Genomic DNA, 20,344 nt, shown 5'->3' on the forward strand with positions numbered 1-20,344 from the left:
AAATTTTGCCCCAATATGTGTAAATAGTAATTTTTCACTTTTACAGTTGCACTGCTATGGAGTGTTACAAGTTTTTCGGTGTGTGACATGTCAACACTTTCGTATAAGAAAACTTTTAATAGATCAGCTTAATTACATTATATGTAACAAAAAATTTGACATACAGATAGATAGATCACGTCACCTATGTGACTACACACTTAACATTGCGTATCCTATATTAGATATCACCGAGACCAACATGTTGGTCCACCAAATTGTGATGTAAGGACACTTATGGACCACCGTTTCTTACAACTTCTTTGTTCGTAGGGCAACTCTCACAAGCCAAGTAATATGTCCAGCAATTGGGTTTGACCTATAAAACTAACGTGATCAAGTTGATCTATTGAAATGTTTTCATATTGTACATTTATATAATAGCACATGAATTAATAAAACTAAATGATGAATAATTTCGGGGTCACATTACAATTTGTTTCCAATGCAAGATTGATAGATGGGGACCAAATGCTATCCATGATACCATATTGGATTCAATGGGAGACTATGTAGTGGTATTGCTAGTTGCTAGGCTCTTTCATGTGCCTTTGATCAATGCTATAGTCTGGTACTCATGGGATAGTTGTGCCTTCTGGCATCTGCCATCTCCAACTCCAAAGATCGATTTCATTTAAGCCCTTGCTAATATATCCATCATCTTTATAGGTATGAACTTCCATACGTTTTCCTCTACTTGTTTGGCATAACACGAGAAAGTGCTAAATTGGAGTTTTGAAGCTTTTAAAAATGAGTAAGATTTTATCAAAATGTTAATATGATTTAATCGTAAAATTTAGTTGCCGATTCTCTTCAAAAGCTTTTGCACCGAATTTTCACAAGAAGAAATATCACATCACCATCACAATCCAAAACCCTCGTACGATTCCGTTTCTCGATATTACCAAACTGAACGGTGCTGATTGGATCGTCAGGACAGTGTCGGTAGGAATGGGATTTCCATTTTGGTACTTTTGTTTGGGCTTGTGGTTTAAGCTCATACTTTTGTTTTATCTAACCCAAATATGTTAATTGTCATATTTCTTACATGTAAACTGAAGAAGTTAAAATTCTATCATAAAAATAATTTGAATATAGAAAGTAATCTAACATATAATATAGGGAGTTTTATATCTTCACACGCCTCTTTATATGTGGAGAATTTTCAAATAAAACATATGGACAAAATGAATTGGTGACATGAAACACATGTGGTCGTTAGGCTTCACAAATAGGCCAACCTATTCTAAAGCCATGAAGAAGCCTTTTTTTTTTTTTTTGAACAAAATGCTATGAAGAAGTTGAGTAGCCTAATCTCTTATAAGCACTTGCAAAGTTTCTCCTTTCACCGATGTGAGACTCTTTTACCTTCACATTCTCACATAAACACGTTATTTAGAGCAAATGTGTAATTCTCTTAGTATTCAAATTGAATTTCTCTCTTAAATTTAGATTAGATTAAAATTCGTCATTGCTTGGATTCAAGTAAGTGAGAATCCACTGGCCAAGTAGTCCATGAATTGGGTTAAATTTTTATTAATTTCTCTTCTTTTAGTTACTTCTTGATCATTAGTGGATTTGTTATGTTGGGCAATTGACAAACTTGAATTATATCACGGCAAGGTGGTATGATCAAGTTGGTTTATCGGTTGAGATTAATTAGGATGCGTTTAAAGTTGAATTTCCACAAATATTGCTAAAATAAAGTAGCTATGACAAACTTGAAGTACATCAAGTGGTGTCAAATTTAATTTGAGAAAGAAATATAGAACCTTGAAGGGGATCTTTCTGAGTAAGAAGTAGGAGTGCTCGCATAAATTAAACATGCAGTGACGAACAGAGTGTCATGACCATATCGGTTTAAAGCCATCAAAGCCATCATCAAGTTCAAACCGAGTAAAGACTTCTGAGTGGAAAATGAGTGTAGAAACAACCCTTAAAGCGACAGAAAAAAAGCAAATTGAAGTACGTAATAGTAATACCCAATGAGCTACATCTTCTATGACATGTGCTACAACATATTCTACAAAATTATCTTGCTTATATTCTACAAATTGTATTTTTCAGTACAAAATCTCTTATATTTCAAGTTTGAACACTCGAACAAACAATGATATAGAGCTTATCTAAACAAATGAATTCAAATACTTGTACATTAGACTCATCTCAAATCGTAGTTCCAATGTAGATGACGCCCTCTTGGAGCAGTTCATGGTTGGCCAAGAGGCCAAGAGTTATTGTCACATCTCGACTCGGGCTCTACCACATCCTGGGCTCGACTCCGTCGTAGCACGATATTGTCTGCTTTGGTCCCAGTGGGTCACCCATCCTGAGAATGCTTCCGTCGTAGCATGTACATGCCAATGAGCTCCCAAAAGGCCTCGTGTTATATGGAGGTGGGCATGTACATATAAAGCATAGAGAATCCACTTCCCTAAATGATGTGGGATCTAACAGTTGGACGCGCTCTAAAATCACCACATTAGAAAATGGTTGACGCCAAAAACCGAAACTAGGTTGAGGTACATTCAATTTTAAAAATCGATTCTCTATAGTTGATTTATATGTTAAAATTAGATTACTTTCAAGAGTTCGCTTATCGGTACATGATTGAACCACACGTCCATATATGCTGTGGCTGCGTGAAGGATAAAGCCATTAGCCATGCACATTGTTGTTGCATTATTTTACATGCCTTGCCTATACTTTACAATTCTAGTGATGTAGCTTTTGAGCATGCATATGTTCAAACTTCTGGTTTTGGGTTCAATTCATAATCACCTTCCAGTATTTTGATGTTTCAACGTAATTAATTAGAACTTGATTTCAGGAATGCTTCAACTAGGTGAACACGCACTAGCTCCATCAAAGAGCAATGAAAAAGGGAAAACACAGTGTTTAACTAGCCTAAATCCGGAGAGCAGCTTCACAGCAGTTATCTTGCTCTACGGTTCATGCAGTGACCGCTCTATCACTTATGGAGCAGGATATGGTTGTGTTCTTGTATTGACTATTTTGTAACTTTTATTTGGCTCCAGAGTATTATATAGTCAATATGCGGTTACAAAACAGTTTACACGAGGACGCTATGGATTCAAATTCCCTTAACAAGGGGAATCTTATGTATATGGCTGAAATAATTGACCAATCTTGATAAGTACATATAGTTATACAGTAGTTACTTCTGCTGGTCAAAATATTGTTCCGCAGTCAGGGGAGAAAAGAAGCATATGCTGGTATGCATTGCATGAAATTTAATCGTGATTCATGTCATTTTTTCTAAACAGACATGCACTTGATATGTCGTTGAAAAAGGGAAAAAAAATCATACATTTGAGATGATTTCTTTATTTTTTATTACGTAAAAAATGAACTTAGATTAGACTTAATTACGGCTCCATTTCTTCCTCATTGCGAAAAGGACGGATACATGGTCAAAATTTGCCATCATGTGGTAAGTAGGAGGGAAGAAAATGTGTTCCATTCCTACTCCCTCCAGTCCCGTAATAAAATCTTCGTGATGGGAAATTCGTATTGCTTTCGCCAATGATGAAGGTAACTTTTGCATAATGCTTACCAACCTACCAACAATCAAAGTTGCTTTCTATTGTAGATGACGTTTTACCGTAGTGGCGGAAAATGATGATGCTTATGCACTTTGATGCAGTTTCGAGCCCACCAATCCCCTTTCCCCTAACAACTAACAATTTAACCCGCTAAGGCTATCGTTTGTGAAAAAAAAAAAGTAATTTTTAAACAAACTGACCAAAGTTAATGAAAGAACGTCAAATAAGGTCATGTACGTTGCTCTTCATTTTCTAATCCCTGCATGAATCTGATCACATGTCCTAGTCTTATGGTTGAGAGATTTTTTATTGCGCCTGAATGTCATCACATGGTATTTATATTAACTCTACAACTCACTCATATTATAACGTTTACGTGGACTAAAACATGACGTGAGTACACACTAATTTTTTTTTTTTTTTTCAGTTTAGTTGGTTCATAAATTTTCTTAATTAGCTCTAAATATACAGTAAGATTAAAGAACAATAGGATTAATTAATCAGTAGTACTCTTATCATAGTTCATGCCTGATCCCTCATAGTTCACTAATAATTAATGACATCACATAAAATAATCATCGATATGTATCATTTTCATGATGATCTACCAATGGTGAAACAGAAGGAAATAAAAGTAAACAATCATAAAAAGGGGGCAGTTATTTTTTGTGCGTCTCTGGAATATATTGACACACAAAAGTCAATAATTTGACTCGGTCGGTTTGAAACATCCAGGGTTCCCTTGTTAACGGTTTACAACGAGCAGATAAGCAACCTGAAATTACGATCAGGAGGACCCACATTCTTATATTAATCACGCCATCACTCTCGGCTTTAACTCCGTTATAAACCCACTCAGCTCTCATCCATTGCCCATCACACCACCACCTCGATCCCCTTAAACTTCACTTTTACCTCTTACTCTCTCCCTGCAAATCAAGTGAGAGCTGCAGGGAAAAATGGCTCAGCTCTCACTTTTGCTTACAATTTTTCTCATAACTTCTTTAAGTGCATCTTTTGTATCCTCTTCACAAGTTCAAGACCCTGAACGAGTAGTAGAGGAGGTCCATAGGTAAATGATACAGACGTTTCCTTACCTTTGAAGTAATTATCTATATGCTTAATTCGTTGATTTATATTTATGCAAGTACATAAATTAATGTTTTGTATTGTTGTGTGTGTATATATATAGGAGCATCAATGCCTCCAGGAGGAACTTGGCCTACTTGTCTTGTGGAACTGGCAACCCAATTGATGATTGCTGGAGGTGTGATCCCAACTGGGAAAGAAACCGCCAGCGCTTTGCCGACTGTGCCATTGGCTTCGGCAAGGACGCCATCGGAGGAAGAAACGGTCGAATCTACGTCGTCACCGACTCCGGCGACGACGACCCAGTAAACCCTAAGCCAGGGACCCTAAGACACGCAGTGATCCAGGACGAGCCGTTGTGGATCATATTCAAAAGGGACATGGTGGTTCAGTTAAAACAAGAGCTAGTTATGAACTCGTTCAAGACCATCGACGGCAGAGGTGCGAGCGTCCACATTGCTGGAGGGCCATGCATCACCATACATTACGCTACCAACATCATCATCCATGGCATCCACATACACGACTGCAAACCGGCGGGGAATGGGAACATAAGAAACTCGCCGGAGCACTCGGGGTGGTGGACGGTGTCGGACGGTGACGGTGTATCCATTTTTAATGGGCAGCATATATGGGTGGACCATTGCTCGCTGTCGAATTGCCATGATGGACTCATTGATGCCATACATGGATCCACGGCCATCACCATATCGAATAACTACATGACTCATCATGATAAGGTCATGCTTTTGGGACATAGTGATTCGTATACACAAGACAAGAACATGCAAGTCACTATTGCCTTTAATCATTTTGGAGAAGGCCTTGTCCAAAGAATGCCAAGGTATGGTTTGGAACATGATTTTCCCACGTTCGTTTTCTATTTTTCACACACTCATGTTTAATTCTTGTCAGTTTTTTTTTCATTGATTTAGAAAACCACATAAATACGAAGGTGTACATGGATAAAATACGCATTTACGCATGCGAAATCACTTCCCTTTATAATTAATGTGTAACTTTTTCAAACTCAACTTAAATTTAAAAAAATAAAAAATAAAAAATAAAAAAAACTTTTATTCTCCACTCCTGTGAAATGATATAAAACAAAATGATGAAAACTAAGACATACTGAAAATTGCAGGTGTAGACATGGATATTTTCATGTGGTAAACAATGACTACACACACTGGGAAATGTACGCAATAGGAGGGAGTGCTTCCCCAACTATCCTCAGCCAAGGCAATAGGTTTCTTGCACCGGATAGACGTTTTGATAAAGAGGTAGTTGCAATTGCATTTCCTAAATTTACAACTACTAACTATGAATAGTGCTATTTTTACCACAGTTATTACTCCCCACAAGTCATCGTACGTATGTAAATATGAGGAGCGCTAGTTAGTTATCGATGCATGGAAAATATTAATATACTATGTGATGAACGCAGGTGACTAAACATGAGGATGCACCAGAAAGTGAGTGGAGGAAGTGGAACTGGAGGTCAGAGGGGGATATGCTGTTGAACGGGGCTTTTTTCAGGCAATCAGGAGCAGGAGCCTCTTCAAGCTATGCCAGGGCTTCCAGCCTCAGTGCAAGGCCTTCTTCTCTTGTGGGTTCCATCACCACCGCCGCCGGTGCCCTTAACTGCAGGAGGGGATCCCGCTGCTAATTTTAATTAAATAAAACAAAGGACTCAAAAGATTATACATCGATCAATGAGTCTATTAATGTTGGCGGTTGACCTATGTTATTTCCAAGCTTTAATTTTCTTAAATTCTAAATATGCAACCTCTGCCTTTAGCTTAAATTAATTAGAACCTTAACTATATGTTGAGATGCCACTGCAGAGTGTTGACTATTTGTACGAAAATTAAAGCAGAAGTGTTGACTAGTACTGTTTTGTGTTACTTTCCATCATGCCCTGTCACCTATTGGGAGAAATCTTTACTTTCATAATCATACTACATCATCCATTCAACCAAAGACACACATAGGGACACGTCTGAATTTGTATCTCACACGGCCCCTTTCTTGCGAACTCGGAAGTAAGAACGTTCCTTATATGTCTTTGGTTAGACAGATGACCTTAAATGATCTGATCCTGCTTTTTGCATATAGTCACAGGCAAAAGATTAAGCAAAAAACTTGGATTTAAATGAATGATTAATAACTATTTGTACGAAAATAAGGTATAAAACATCATCGGTAACGTGGAAATTAAGAACAATCCACAGTGTGTGAAAGGTGTTTGGATGAAGGGAAAATTTTGCAGCATGCGGAAAGCAATAACACGATCCTTTTCCCCGTCAATTGTGTAAAAAGTAGGGTCGGGCCGGGATCGGGTGAGTCTAATTTGTCCAACGAGTCTGCAGTCCATAATTGCCATCCTCTCCACGAGCGTGGATTCACACTCTCCAGCCTCCATGCACCTTCCAGAAGCAATATTACTCTACTTTATTTTTACTATAAGTACTTGTGATCATCATATATGTTGTTTTGAATTCCTAATAAAATTTGATAGTTGGGGAGGAAGAATAAAATTAATGTAAAACTTTAAGTTCATGGGTAAATACTTCTGATTACTTTGAGCTTTAAGCCTTGCAGATGTGATCAAGATATGTTGTTTTTTATTTTCTAATAGAATCAATAGTTGAGGGAAGGAGAATCAAATTAACCTAATATATCCCTCCGGTGCATATATGAATAAATATTTTTATTTACTTGAGCTTCAAGCGTAGCGTTACAAGCTGGTGATCATGGATAGATTTTTCAGCATAATCGGTACATGAGGTGATACACCACGTGTCACTATATAAATGGTGGAATATGTGTGTTAAAAAGTTAATAACTTAAAAAGTAAAATTTCTCACCACTTATATAAAAACACGTGATGTATCATCTATGTTTCCGTCACAATAAAAAATTTCTCGTGATCATGATATATAACTATATTTAAATCATCTTGAACACCAGCAGGTCAAAAACATATACGTTTGTTTTTAGAGACTTTTCTACCATGCATGCATGCAGTATATATCTAACGTAAATTATTAAATCAGCTATGTTTCGAATCATGGTGCAATAATTAACCCATGCAAACAAGATTAATAGGGAGAGGTCCTAATAATCAATGCAAATGCCCTTTCATTAATTATCTGAAAGAAACTGATACAAAGTAAAGTGAACGAATGAAACAGGACAAATATGGAATCATTCGACGTTACAAACAGTTATACGACTACGTACGTAGGATCCAACGTCGAATTAATTAGGGCATAATAGAACATGCGCATGCAAGTATTCATGGGGTGACGACTAGCTAATTAAAGCTTGCTTGATCAAAAGGCAAAGAAGGAGGCGGCTGCGAGCACGACAGCACCAGCGGTGGAGGCAGCGGAGAAGAAGGCTGGGAGGGCGGCGGTTTTAGAGGGAGCCTCAGCGGGCAAGGGTGTGTCCGCAGTCACAACGTCAGAGGGAGGCTCCGTAGTAGTGTCACGGGTAGGGGAAGGAGGGGATGCTGAGGCTGAGTCATCAGGGGAAGGGGCGGAGGCGCTGGATGAGTCGTCGGAAGATGGACCGGAGCTACTGTCCTTGTCTTTGTCCTTGTCTTTTGATGACTTAGGGGAAGAAGCCGGACTGCTACTGCTGTCGTCCTTGTCTTTTGAGGACTTGGGAGAGCTGGAGGAGGAAGAAGAAGACTTAGGCGACGGTGATGAGCTGTCTTTACCGCTGTCTTTGCCGCTGTCCTTGCTGGATTTGGGTGAGCTGGCAGAGGATTTAGGTGACGGAGATGAGCTGTCTTTGTCGCTGCTCTTGCTTGGAGCCGGAGCAGATGATGATTTGTCCTTGTCTGATGACTTATCATCGTCGGATGACTTGGGCGACGGTGCTGATGGGCTTGGGGCGGATGAGGACTTGCTGTCCGATGATTTGTCCTTGTCTGATGATGATTTGTGCTTGTCTGATGATGATTTGTCCTTATCTGATGATGGAGAGGAGGATGGGGAAGATGAAGATGAACTGTCAGAGTCTTTTTTATCGTCCTTCTTCGGCGATTCCGAAGGACTACTGCTCGAATCCGCTGCCATCGCAACTCCGACAACGGCAAACAAGATCAGAGCAATGAGAACCAATTCTCGACGCGCCATTTTTCTTCTCGCTCTTCTTCCCTTTGTTTTTGTCGAAATTAGGGTTTGCTGCAGCTTATAACCTGTTCCGTTAATTCGTTTACTTGCCTTGCAAGGTAGGTTTTTCTCTTGTGTTTGAGATAGTTGATGAATGGTTATTGCAGTTGTTTGTCTCTAAATATATTTATAGTGGTAAAATATAGAGAAACACTGCGCAACCAAAGGACGTAGGTGGATCATAATATGGTTGAATGGAAATGAGATTTATAGGACTCAGCGTGGAAGGGAGACAGCATAGGAAAATTGTGGAGGATAAGACACCAGTGTTAGTTTATTCTGTCATGACCTTATGACCATTAATTTTAAGTAATTACTTAATTAACTTGTGGTTAAGAAGTAATGTGGTTTCTTGGCTGAGCGGGCTTAACGGATCATGGTTCGAAAATTACAAGGATCTTGAATTTCGAGCGGACATTCAGAATTGCGTGTTTCTACTCATGCTTTTTGTAAAAATAAACTATTATTAACTACAAATTTAGAAAGAAATAAGACAAGGACCTTCCCGTTGTGTGGAGAAAATTTTCAGTGTGTCTGAAACATGGGGTGGTACACCACATGTTATTGTATAAGTGGAGGGAAATTTTATTGTTCAAGTGTCTCTTCATTTATATAATGACATGTGGTATACCATCTCATGTTCCAGGCACACTAAAAAATCTCTTCACTTTGTGATAAGATTTGGTTTTGGGACGACGACGATTAGTTATGCTGCTAATTTTGAACTAGCCACAAAAATATATCATCGCACTTATATGAGTCAAATTTGAGACCTTATTCCATTTAGGTGGTGACAACTATGTACTCTACTTCAATTTTTATATTACATTTCACCACTTTTCTAATAGAGATGAGACCTCAAATGTTGGTGGGACCTACCTTTATTAGAGAAATGTACAAATGTCATATGAAAGATGTGCTAAGTATAACATCACTCATTTATTTTGATAAGTTTATATATACGCATTGTTGGCTAGAGAAACTAACCTACGTACAGTAAGGAATACCACTATATAGTAGGTCCGCACAAATCCTGTATTAATGTATGTTTAATAAAAAATGATATTCTTATCATATTTTTCATAACCACATTTGTATAATCTCTCTATTAGAGATTGAAAACGCATGTTTTGGTGGCCTTACATCTATCTTAAAAGTAGTCTAAGTGCGGTAAGTATAGCATTACTCGTTATCAACCCAATGACGGTTTTGTTGCCCTAAATTAAGGATAGACGTTATGTTAAAAAGAAACACAACATTGAGACAACCCTATAACTCCAGCAATGCGTAGCCCAGTGAACGTGGGCCAGATAAACCCACAAGCCCAGGATCCAAACTTTTATCCAAATCCAAACCGGATGACCCGACCAGCACCTTCTCTTTGCTCCTCTGCCAGATAGAAAACGCAACACAATCCATGGAGGCTGAACCCGCACCTGAACCCGGATCCACAAGCTTCCCCTCCGCCGTCAACGGCGGCAAGACGTTGGAGGAATGTCAAACCATGATCCAGAGGAGCCTCCGGAGTACGCTCCTACTTTCCCTCGCTTTTTATTTTCCATTAAACAAATTCATGTCATGAATTCTAATGTCTGCTCAGGGTTTAGGGTTTTAGGGCTTTAGGGTTTATCTTTGGTTTCCGTATATTTATCTGCAACCAAAAATGCTTTCGCTGTCGGTTATTGAATTTGATTTGATCTGTTTCTTCGACAGCTCCGGTGGTGAAATTTCTGTTGAAGCATTTGGAGCAGTCTGGGTGTGGGATTGGAGACAGGTTCATCAAGGCCATTAATTGCAACAAGCAGATTGCCGGCGGTTATATTCGTGGCGAAGGGGTACAATTCAATCGCTATTCCTCTTCATTTCTATTTGTTTAGTTGAAAAGCTCTGATTTTTACAGATTTCAGCAAACTTCATTATGCAATTGGAATTTAGCAAATGCAATAGAATCTGTGTATTACTACTTCGAATGAATATTTTGTTTCGAAAGTTTCAATCTTCGAGTGAACTGAGTGGCGGAACATAGTTTCTTGTCATTCAATTATCTCTGTCAATTGATTCTTTGTAGAAGAATGTTCTGTTGTTCGGAATAGTGTCTGCAGGATGAGCTTCTTCTGAATCTGATATATTTTATCTGTTCTGTCTGTCTGCATTTGTGCTAGATACTGGTGTGTGGTAATCATATGACAATGCAAGACGATGTCAACCAAGTAGTGATACACGAGCTAATTCACGCTTTTGACGATTGTCGTGCTAAAAACTTGGATTGGTCTAATTGTGCTCATCATGCTTGCAGTGAGGTGTGCGTTGTTATAGAAACTGAATCTTTTTTTTGTACTGGACGTATTGTATCTTCAAACCTCAAGTTTATTTGTTTTTCACAAGTATTTACATACCGTCATTCTGAAACAGATTCGTGCTGGCCATCTAAGTGGTGACTGCCACTTTAAAAGGGAATTGTTGCGGGGTTTTGTAAAGATTCGAGGTCATGAACAAGTGAGTTATTTGGCTTCAATTTAAATAAAAACTAAATGTATATCCTTCAGGATACTTTCTTTGCATATAAAGCGAACTAGTCTGTTACCTTAATTTGATTTGGAAAGATGAAGACCAAATACCTACAGTCATAGGAAGGGGGAAACAGACCTTTTCATATATAACCAAGTTTGGATCTGTTGTACCGAATACAATGTCACTTGATTTCTGTTTTTCTTTGATTGTCTCATTGTGAAGCTAAAAATAGTGGTTTTAATGAATCATGGTAATTGGTTGAAATAAACCGGAGAGGGAGAAAACATTTCTCATATTCTTAGTTTTTTTTCCATTTGCTTGCAATATTATCATATGCTCTAGTTTATTGTTTGTAGACTAACTGTACCTTTTCATCGGATTCTCAATTTGACATTTGAAGGATTGTGTGAGACGAAGAGTTATGAAATCAGTTATTTCCAATCCGTATTGCTCAGAAGCAGCTGCAAAGGACGCCATGGAAGCTGTTTGGGATGTATGTTACAATGATACCCAGCCCTTTGACAGAGCTCCTTAAGAAACAGTAATAGGTATTTGCCTGATCGCAACCCGTCAACTCCATGTTTCAAAATTTTAATCTGGCATTCCAGAAGATTGTCCATTAAGAGAAACAGGGTTGTTCCCTGATTATTTTTTTTGGCTGCATAAGATATATTCATTTAAAAAATTATTTTCTTTCTTTACATGGCTGTATGAGGAAATTTTACTGTATCAGATTGTCATACAGATTCTACACCGACAACGGTTGTTTTTTGTGCTTACCTTTCAAAATAATGCCAATTTATCATGCTCATTTTTCCTTCAAATTTGTCGAACTATGTGTTGTTTTATTAATACATACTATTATGGTCAGGCCAACAAAACGACCGTGGAATTTATTGGTTCTACTAAGTAATAACTAGATGAGTCTGTTCTGCAGACCCCATAATGTTAGAGGCTATTACTCACAGATCGGGATCATGGACCATATGGTGATCACATAGATATCCCTTTCTCTTTCTGAATTTTGCTTCTAATTAGGTTTAGAGGGAGCCTTGGCCGAGGCTTGGGGTGTTCGAGCCTTGGCTGGCTTCTTGAAGCTGGAGGGTGAAGGAGAGGGACTAGTCCCAGACGTGGGGGATGCAGCCGGTCTGGTGGACTTCTTGGGCTTCTTGAAGCTGGAGGGTGAAGGAGAGGGACTAGTCCCAGACGTGGGGGATGCAGCTGGACTGGTGGACTTCTTGGGCTTCTTGGGCTTCCTGAAGCTGGAGGGTGAACTGGCTGGCGCCGATTGGGGCGATGATGATGGTGCAGACTTAGGTGAAGAAGATGGAGAGGACGATGAAGACGAGGGGGATGGCGCTGGGGCAGAGGACGGTGATTTAGTAGCACCTGACGGAGATGGAGTTTTGTCTTTGGATGGAGCTTTGGCAGTGGCTGGACCTTTGGCGGGTGATGATGCTGGCGCCTTGGATGGAGAACTGGACGGGGCAGATCCAGGTGACGGTGATGCTGCTGGTGCCTTTGCCCTTTTTGCTGAAACCCCAGCAATAATGACAACAAAGATGAGAGTAAGGACGACCACTTGATTTGCCATCTTGTCTTTGTCTCAGTTTCGAGTTTTTATTCCGGTCTTTGCAATATTGTTCTTTGAAACAAAGGAGGTAGTGTGGAGGATGATGGTGAACGGAATGAGATATATAAAGATCGATTCGGTAGGTGGCTGGTGGTGGTGGTGGATGGGAGGGAGATGAAGTAGGAGGAATTTGTGTCTTGTTGCAGGACAAGGCTTTTCTTGGAAGAACTATAATTAGAAATCAAAACAAGAACCTTTCGTTATGGGGACATCTGTGATGGTGTTGCTTCTTTTTACTCGAAAAGCATATATTAGACACCATTTGAGACTCGGTCTCAGATGGCACCTCAAATTAGAAATGCATGAAAATTCCGACATCGTTCAAATTTAATCCTCGAGGACAATGAACTGTGAGGTGATAACCTTTGGACTTCATGAACCCCTAAAATCCTTTCATTAGGTCACTTGGTTGGATTACGGTGTCATCTCTTTACGCTTAGATTTGTTATCCTCGTTACAGATTAGAGAAGTTCATATGTCGTGTTATTAAAAAGATATATGTACACAAAAATATCAGTCCGACTTCTCTCCTTAGTCCATTATCTCCTGTCCTATCTAAACTTTTAACCAACATGTCATTAGTTCGACAACCTATTCATAAATGTTGTTTGTCTACTAATTGTTTGTGTTATACTTTCTAAACGTTAGTCAACACTGAAAAATAACAGTAATAATAAACATGGTAAATGGCATGACAGTATCTTAATCGTTGAAAGTAAATTAACCATGTAGAAATTAACAAATTGATTGGTTGTTCCATGCATGCACAGTGTGCCATGAAAAAATTAGGACTCTTGATTTCATTAATTTAATTTACAATGCGTATAATATATAAATATATATGAGTAATTACATAAGTGTATAAGAGGTAGGACTCCTAAACTTATCTAGTATCGTGCCAAACAATTTCTGATAGGGTAATGTTAGGGAGACCGAAATTTCTAAACCAAATGACGTAGTAGTTGATGATTGAATTATTATTTAAGTGTTGATTAACGTGCTTATTTCATATTAGTAAAACTTCATTTAATTTAAATTTTTGGTCTCCCTAACAGTATACTTTCTGATAACATTCATTAACACTGATACGTACGTTCCAATTAATTTCCAAGAACCTGAGATCCGCCTCAGATTGGACACTTGATCTCGCTCCTTTATGTCTCATACAACTGTTGTCCTCTATCCTTCCACCCGTCCACTCACATATCCTTCATTGCCTGCTAGATGCTTGCCTTCGAAAGAGAAGACTTACCTAGTCATTGTGTTTGCTACCCACGTCGAGAGCGAGTGTTGCTCACTTAAACGAAGACGTGCGAAAACGCTTTGGTGGTTTGGGTCTCTGCTTCGCCTCCTTCTGCAGTTCTGATTATGTTTTGTCTACTTGCTTTGTTGGTAGCAGAATTCTTCCGTTGTTAATGTTGGTTGTTTCTTTCGTTAGCAAAGTGATTTTGGAGCATTATAATGTACTATTTGTGGATATGAGATGTTGTGAAATTAGAAATTTGTTTTGTTATTAATTTGGGGCTGCTTTGCCCATTTGTGTTTTTGTTAATTTTGGGGCCTTTGGTTTTTGTTGGTGTTGACGGTGAATCTGCTAACTCAAGCGATGGAATGGTGAAGTGCACGATGGTTGTGGCAGTGACGACTTGTGTCAACGTACTGAGTCTGATTGGATTATCATGTGCTTTGTTTGGACTTGTTTGTTTTTTTGTCTTAATTGCTGCTCGTTTTTATGTTTATCTCTTATAACATATTTATTTATCAATCAAGTATATGTTTGAAAAAAAAAATTCCAAGAATATAACAATCAGAAAATTGGGTTAGGCATAGTTTCACGTATATGCAGATGAATTCCAAAACATTAAATTTCCAAGAATATAACAATCAAAAAATTGGGTTAGGCATAGTTTTACATGCATGCAGATGAATTCTAAAACTTTTTTTTTTTTAATTTAGCTACCCAACATGGTGGATGAAGGACCCTGCTACCCTGAGGGTTTAAGAGGGCACTTGGTTAGGGTTCATGTAGACAACCAATCACTTTAATGCCCTACTTGGTCACAAACCCACATTGTTAAGTTCGGCCAAAACATTTTTTTCTCACATAAAATTGTTATATGCTTCCTTATTATTTCAAACAAATAAGTTACCATGCAATTGGTTTCCATTTTCCAACTGAAAATTCAAGTTACAAAATAGTTCTTGTATTCTAAATATAAAGATTAACTTGAAATTAGTAATACTGATCAAATAGCTAGTACAAAGGATACAGATACAACAAAAAGAAGAAGAATCCACGTCAAGAGAGGAGTGGCAAAAAACATGCAAAACTACAGCAGATTGATCTTTCTCCCCCCTCTCGCAACATGTTCTAGTATTAAGACTGTTTAATTAATTTGCACAATATCTTCTTATTCATAAGTCCACGTATAGAGAGACTCTATAACGAAAGATAACATACAAGCTCAATCAATTAAATTAATTTGATAATTGGAGGCTCCTCAGTTTTTTATGAGCCTTGAGAGATCATCAGTGGGATAATCCTCCTCCTCCGATGCAGAGTCCGAGGGTCCCGCAGCTGCGGCCTCGCCTTCTGGGGCAGCCGCGGTCCCAGACTTAGATCCAGGCTCGGTGGTCTCGCCCCCAGGAGCAGCAGCGTCGCCGCTGCTGGGAGAAGGAGGGGATGATATGTCGTTAGCAGGGCCTGGGGCTGAGGCTGGGGTGTCGGCGCCACCATCACTGGGAGAAGGAGTAGATGAGCTGGAAGATGATGGTGAGGTTGCAGCGTCAAGGGAGGAAGCCGGGGAGGGGGAGGGTGGTGATGTGACTGACTCATCTTGTGCTAAAACACCAGCGATGGCTACAAAGGTTAGGGCAAGAACAATGACTTGACGTGCCATCTTTGCTTCTTGTTTTGTGTAACCTTTTTTTTGTTCTTTGATTTGCAACACTTCTCTAGAGATAGTTATATAGGAAAACCACTGCGTAACCAACGTACCAAATTAAGGAGGTGGAAGTGGGTGGTGATCAAGAGACTAATATGAGATTAATAGGAGTGAGAGTAGGGATAATCTGTGGAGTAAATTAATCGAAGAGAGAGAGAGAGAGAGAGAGAGAGAGAGAGAGAGAGAGGATATATATAGTTTAATTTGGTTTTAGAGGGAAGGGGAGAGAGGAGATATTATGGGATTTCTTGGCTGGCCGGGTTTAGTGGATCATGCATGGTTCTAAAATTATTGCTAGATTAATAGAAATAGCTATTAATGGAAGGAAAAACTTTTTTTCTTCTAACTTTGGCATTTGGATTAGGGTTTGGTTGTTTGAGAAGTACCAAGGAGACTATTGAAAGCGAGACTCTTTATGGTTTCTCTGACACTTCATGTTTTTGACATAATATTTTATAATATTGATACAGAAATTGATATTAAACTATGAGGTGACAAAAAATTCATAGAGAATCTCACTTTGAGCGAGTCCCTTCGGCATTCTCTTGGTTGTTTAGATACATTATGTGCCAACCAAGAACCGACAATATGTGAATTAAATGTTTCAAACTATGCTTATCTGCGAGAAAATGGTAAATAATATAGAACTATGATGTAAGTTAAATCTCACTATTCTAATTTCCAACTACGAAGAAATCCATGATCATGGTGTTTATTCCTTTCAATTGATGAAGAACCGAAGTTGCATGCATGGTTTTGTGAATATATAGAACGTTGTTGTGTTAAAAGACAAATTAGCCATGCTATTTAGACTCACAAAAATTATGATATTGTTCATAACTTGATATACTCCGTTATAATGTGAGTCCTAAATATAAATGTGTATGCTTAAGTGGAGATTTTATAACAAAATTAACTGGCAATATAAGAAGTAACTCAATTACTTATAAAAAATGTAAACGATTTTTTTTTTTCGATGTGGGATTTATAATCTCAACACTCACTAATGTTATCAATTTATATTTTTAAATGACAATATATTGTTTTTTCCCTATTGAAATGAAGACCAGATGGTAGCTTCATCACGGCAAACCACCCTTAGGAGATTCGAAAAGACTCACAGAGGCATTTCAATCTCACTCTGGTCACCATCGTACGATTCACCAGCGCTATGAATTGAACTCGGAATATGCCGTGTGGAATACATATCTGAAATTCGTCTCCAACTACTGGATCATCTATAGTGATTAAATAACAATATATTGTTGATTTCTATAAAGTTATTATGTTAAGTAGCTAGACCGATATCGATTCAAGATCAAAGATCACGTGGTGGGCATACATGGATCGATGGTACTGGTACACATGGATATGCCCTTCTCCTTTCTGAAGTACTTAAATGTAGGTGTTGATGGAAAATGATCCTTTTTAGATCCTCTTTGTGAGGATCCAGTGATCAATTAATCTTGTTCGTTCATCGTATATCGTACGATTAAAAATTATTTTAAATTTTAAATTTTAAATTAAATATAAATAGTATTTAACGAAAATTGATCGGATGATGTACAATGAACATACACGATTAATGAATTCCTTAAAATCTGACAAAGAGAATCCAGAGGATCCTTTTCCGGTGTTGAGCAGTGGAAGCTGGAAGAACAAAGTAAACGTATATATAAATATGCATAATGATATGCATGTCGGGAACATCAATCTATAACATTACTTTTCAGATTTTCATGTAGCGTTAGATCTGAAGACACTTTTTCAATGTTAATGTATTTCAACGATCATAAGTTATATGGTAATGTATTTTAACGATCATAAGTTATATATAATTTAATACCGTATAGGAGAAGAAATCTAAAAGGTTAGAAAAATCTAAAATTATTTATGTAGAATTATACATATATATATATATATATATATTCGTAATGTATTTTAACGATTTAGATAGAACTATATCTTTAGTTGCATATTATATCATATTATATATATTTTAGTGTATTATTTATGGATCATTTTTGTATAAAATTAGACAAATCCAAAACCATTAAGAGATCCTTGCAAAATATTATGTATATTTCAGTACATCATTCATAGATCATTCATGCAAAAAATTAGACAAATCCAAAATCATTAAGACATTCATTTGTAGTAAAGAAAATGTATGAATATGGTTCAACAAAGAAACACTAGATTTAATCTAAGGGTCATATAGTTTTGGGCTTGAGTGATTTTGGTAGACATGATCTTTGAGCTAAAACATATTTAAACGATAGTGTGTTGGATTGTTGAAAGCTCATGTCCTTAGATCCTAAATTATATATATTGATATATTTGCAGCTAAATTTATACTTCTCTTTAGATCATGAGCTAGCTGGGAACAAACTTGAGAGCTAACTAGCAGGAGAGGAGGAAATTAACTAGGGTTCTAACAATTATTAGCTACAAGGATAACAAAATGAAGATTATCGTTGTAGTTCTTAAGACGATCATGATCTGCTTCTTATTTCTTTGTCAACTTCAAACGTTCGCAGCAGCAGCCAGACTTCATTTATCTGCAGGTACTAATTAGATTATTTTTCTTTCTATCACCAAACATGCATGAATTAATGTCTGCATGGTAATTAAGTTTGTACGTACGTAGGTGGGATGAGATCACACGATCAGCAACATCAAGTACAGCATGCAGTGGGACGAAGACAAGTAAATTATGGGCATCCGTTTCCGACTCGTTCTCCATCTCCGTCTTCTTTGTGGTTGCACGATGAGGACTATTCGATCCCCGGTAGGCAGCGACCTGTGCACAATAATTACCTCGAACCCTAACTGGCCGTAATTAACCTAGCTAATTACTACGTACTCCTCATCGTTTGTAGTTAATAAGAGCAGCACTGGATCAGGCAAGATAGCTAGAATTAATTCCAAGTAATTGTTTTTACTTTCATGGCTTACTTCACTTCCATAATACTACTCTCTATGGCCCTATCCTGTATGTAAATTTACCATCTATGCACATACACATGCTTAATGGAGAATTGAGACCACCTCCAGATCTCAAACTCCGGAGCCGATGGACTCAACAATATGGACCATTTAAGAGAGAGAAAGAGATGAGAGCATGGCTTTGTGTGTGAAGTTAGTCAATGGGATGAGACTAATGACGGCTCCATGATTTAAATTGAATGCTTTGTTGGGTCTGTCAGCTCCGGAATTTGAGATTCAAAGATAATCTCAATTCCTTAATGGATAGTCTAATGATCAAAATAGACTATCTATTAAACAACATTGAGGGATACTGTGCCAATTTTAACAGTATCAACTTAACGACTTGTCTAAATCAATACTTGAACATATTGTTGTTCATGGTGGTGCAATTCAAACACTTCTTTTAACATTTCACACATTTCTCTCAGTTTTCAATCGTTGAATCAAATGAAATGAAGAGGATCAAGTGACAGAAATTAATAAAGGATGTGTGAAAGATAAAAAAAGATATATGAAAAGCATTTTCCCATTCTTAATTGTGAATTATCGCAACTAATTAAACTAAGGTAGACGTGGGCAGTCTCTTTAATTAGACCACTTTATTTTGTAGCCTGCTAATCTAATTTGACCGACAAGAAGTTGATATGGAATAAAATAGTTACGCTCTACGCATGCTGTAACAGTACAGATTCGGTTTGTCCTACTTTTTACAGCCATATTACCCACTTTCTACCAAGAAATGGTACGTGGGATGAAGATATTATGAGGACAAATAAAGAAGAAGAATATAATATATCCTTGCACGATTCTTTTCATCTGCAACAAACGATTCTTAAATAGTAAACTTTTGTAGGTAAATGGCGTTGATCACAATGATAAAAAATAATTATGTTTATGTATTATGATGCGGATTTGATCTCTACTAATTTATCTTTCATTTAACAATTAACTATTTAACATACTGACATATCATTCAACTAAAAAATAGTGAAATGTTTAGTATATATAATTCGGTATATTTTCCTCTTAAGTAATAAAGGTGTACAATTGCTTAGCTAGTTGCTTTGCCTACTTACTACAACATTGTGGTATAGCTTTCCCTCCGATCTAAAGCAGAAAATAACATTTTGTGCAATTAATGGATCAGATTTTGAGATTTAATTATAGAAATTGATCAGTTTTTTTAGTAAGGACGACATATTGAACATATAATGATGATTAACAATGACATAACAAGCATGTAACAATAATATAATGACAACATAATAAACACTGATCAATTTGGCAACCAAATGTCAAAAGTGATAATTCATACTAATTACCCTACATTATTTTGCCCTTCCATTAAACGAGTCAACCTACGTACAAATTCAACATACACAAATT

General features: G+C 37.5%; 4 protein-coding genes across 4 annotated transcripts; 2 read left to right on the forward strand and 2 right to left on the reverse strand.

Moving 5' to 3' along the window:
- Positions 1-4,498: 4,498 nt before the first annotated feature.
- Positions 4,499-6,530, forward strand: LOC137740165 (pectate lyase-like). The gene is made up of 4 exons (XM_068479982.1): positions 4,499-4,677; positions 4,798-5,538; positions 5,839-5,977; positions 6,142-6,530. The coding sequence occupies exons 1-4, from the start codon at positions 4,565-4,567 to the stop codon at positions 6,361-6,363; spliced, it is 1,215 nt and encodes a 404-aa protein (XP_068336083.1). The 5' UTR covers positions 4,499-4,564; the 3' UTR covers positions 6,364-6,530.
- A 1,264-nt stretch (positions 6,531-7,794) lies between these two features.
- Positions 7,795-9,039, reverse strand: LOC137740996 (uncharacterized). The gene has a single exon (XM_068480803.1). The coding sequence runs from the start codon at positions 8,840-8,842 to the stop codon at positions 8,033-8,035; it is 810 nt and encodes a 269-aa protein (XP_068336904.1). The 5' UTR covers positions 8,843-9,039; the 3' UTR covers positions 7,795-8,032.
- Positions 9,040-10,173: 1,134 nt separating this feature from the next.
- LOC137740023 (mitochondrial inner membrane protease ATP23-like) lies at positions 10,174-12,198 on the forward strand. The gene is made up of 5 exons (XM_068479809.1): positions 10,174-10,404; positions 10,592-10,713; positions 11,041-11,178; positions 11,291-11,374; positions 11,790-12,198. Exons 1-5 carry the CDS (start codon positions 10,296-10,298, stop codon positions 11,922-11,924), a joined length of 588 nt encoding a protein of 195 aa, XP_068335910.1. The 5' UTR covers positions 10,174-10,295; the 3' UTR covers positions 11,925-12,198.
- A 3,325-nt stretch (positions 12,199-15,523) lies between these two features.
- Positions 15,524-15,922, reverse strand: LOC137739248 (uncharacterized). The gene has a single exon (XM_068478804.1). The coding sequence runs from the start codon at positions 15,920-15,922 to the stop codon at positions 15,524-15,526; it is 399 nt and encodes a 132-aa protein (XP_068334905.1).
- Positions 15,923-20,344: the final 4,422 nt, after the last annotated feature.

This window comes from Pyrus communis, chromosome 7 (genome assembly GCF_963583255.1).
Source record: "Pyrus communis chromosome 7, drPyrComm1.1, whole genome shotgun sequence".
In the NCBI taxonomy this organism is placed as follows: Eukaryota; Viridiplantae; Streptophyta; class Magnoliopsida; order Rosales; family Rosaceae; genus Pyrus; species Pyrus communis.

Coding starts and splice junctions, on each gene's coding strand:
- LOC137740023 (XM_068479809.1), top strand. CDS start 10,296: ATGGAGGCTGAACCCGCACCTGAACCCGGATCCACAAGCTTCCCCTCC. Junction 10,405..10,591: donor GATCCAGAGGAGCCTCCGGA/GTACGCTCCTAC, acceptor TTTCTTCGACAG/CTCCGGTGGTGAAATTTCTG. Junction 11,375..11,789: donor AGATTCGAGGTCATGAACAA/GTGAGTTATTTG, acceptor TGACATTTGAAG/GATTGTGTGAGACGAAGAGT.
- LOC137740996 (XM_068480803.1), bottom strand. CDS start 8,842: ATGGCGCGTCGAGAATTGGTTCTCATTGCTCTGATCTTGTTTGCCGTT.
- LOC137740165 (XM_068479982.1), top strand. CDS start 4,565: ATGGCTCAGCTCTCACTTTTGCTTACAATTTTTCTCATAACTTCTTTA. Junction 5,539..5,838: donor CTTGTCCAAAGAATGCCAAG/GTATGGTTTGGA, acceptor TGAAAATTGCAG/GTGTAGACATGGATATTTTC. Junction 5,978..6,141: donor ATAGACGTTTTGATAAAGAG/GTAGTTGCAATT, acceptor TGATGAACGCAG/GTGACTAAACATGAGGATGC.
- LOC137739248 (XM_068478804.1), bottom strand. CDS start 15,922: ATGGCACGTCAAGTCATTGTTCTTGCCCTAACCTTTGTAGCCATCGCT.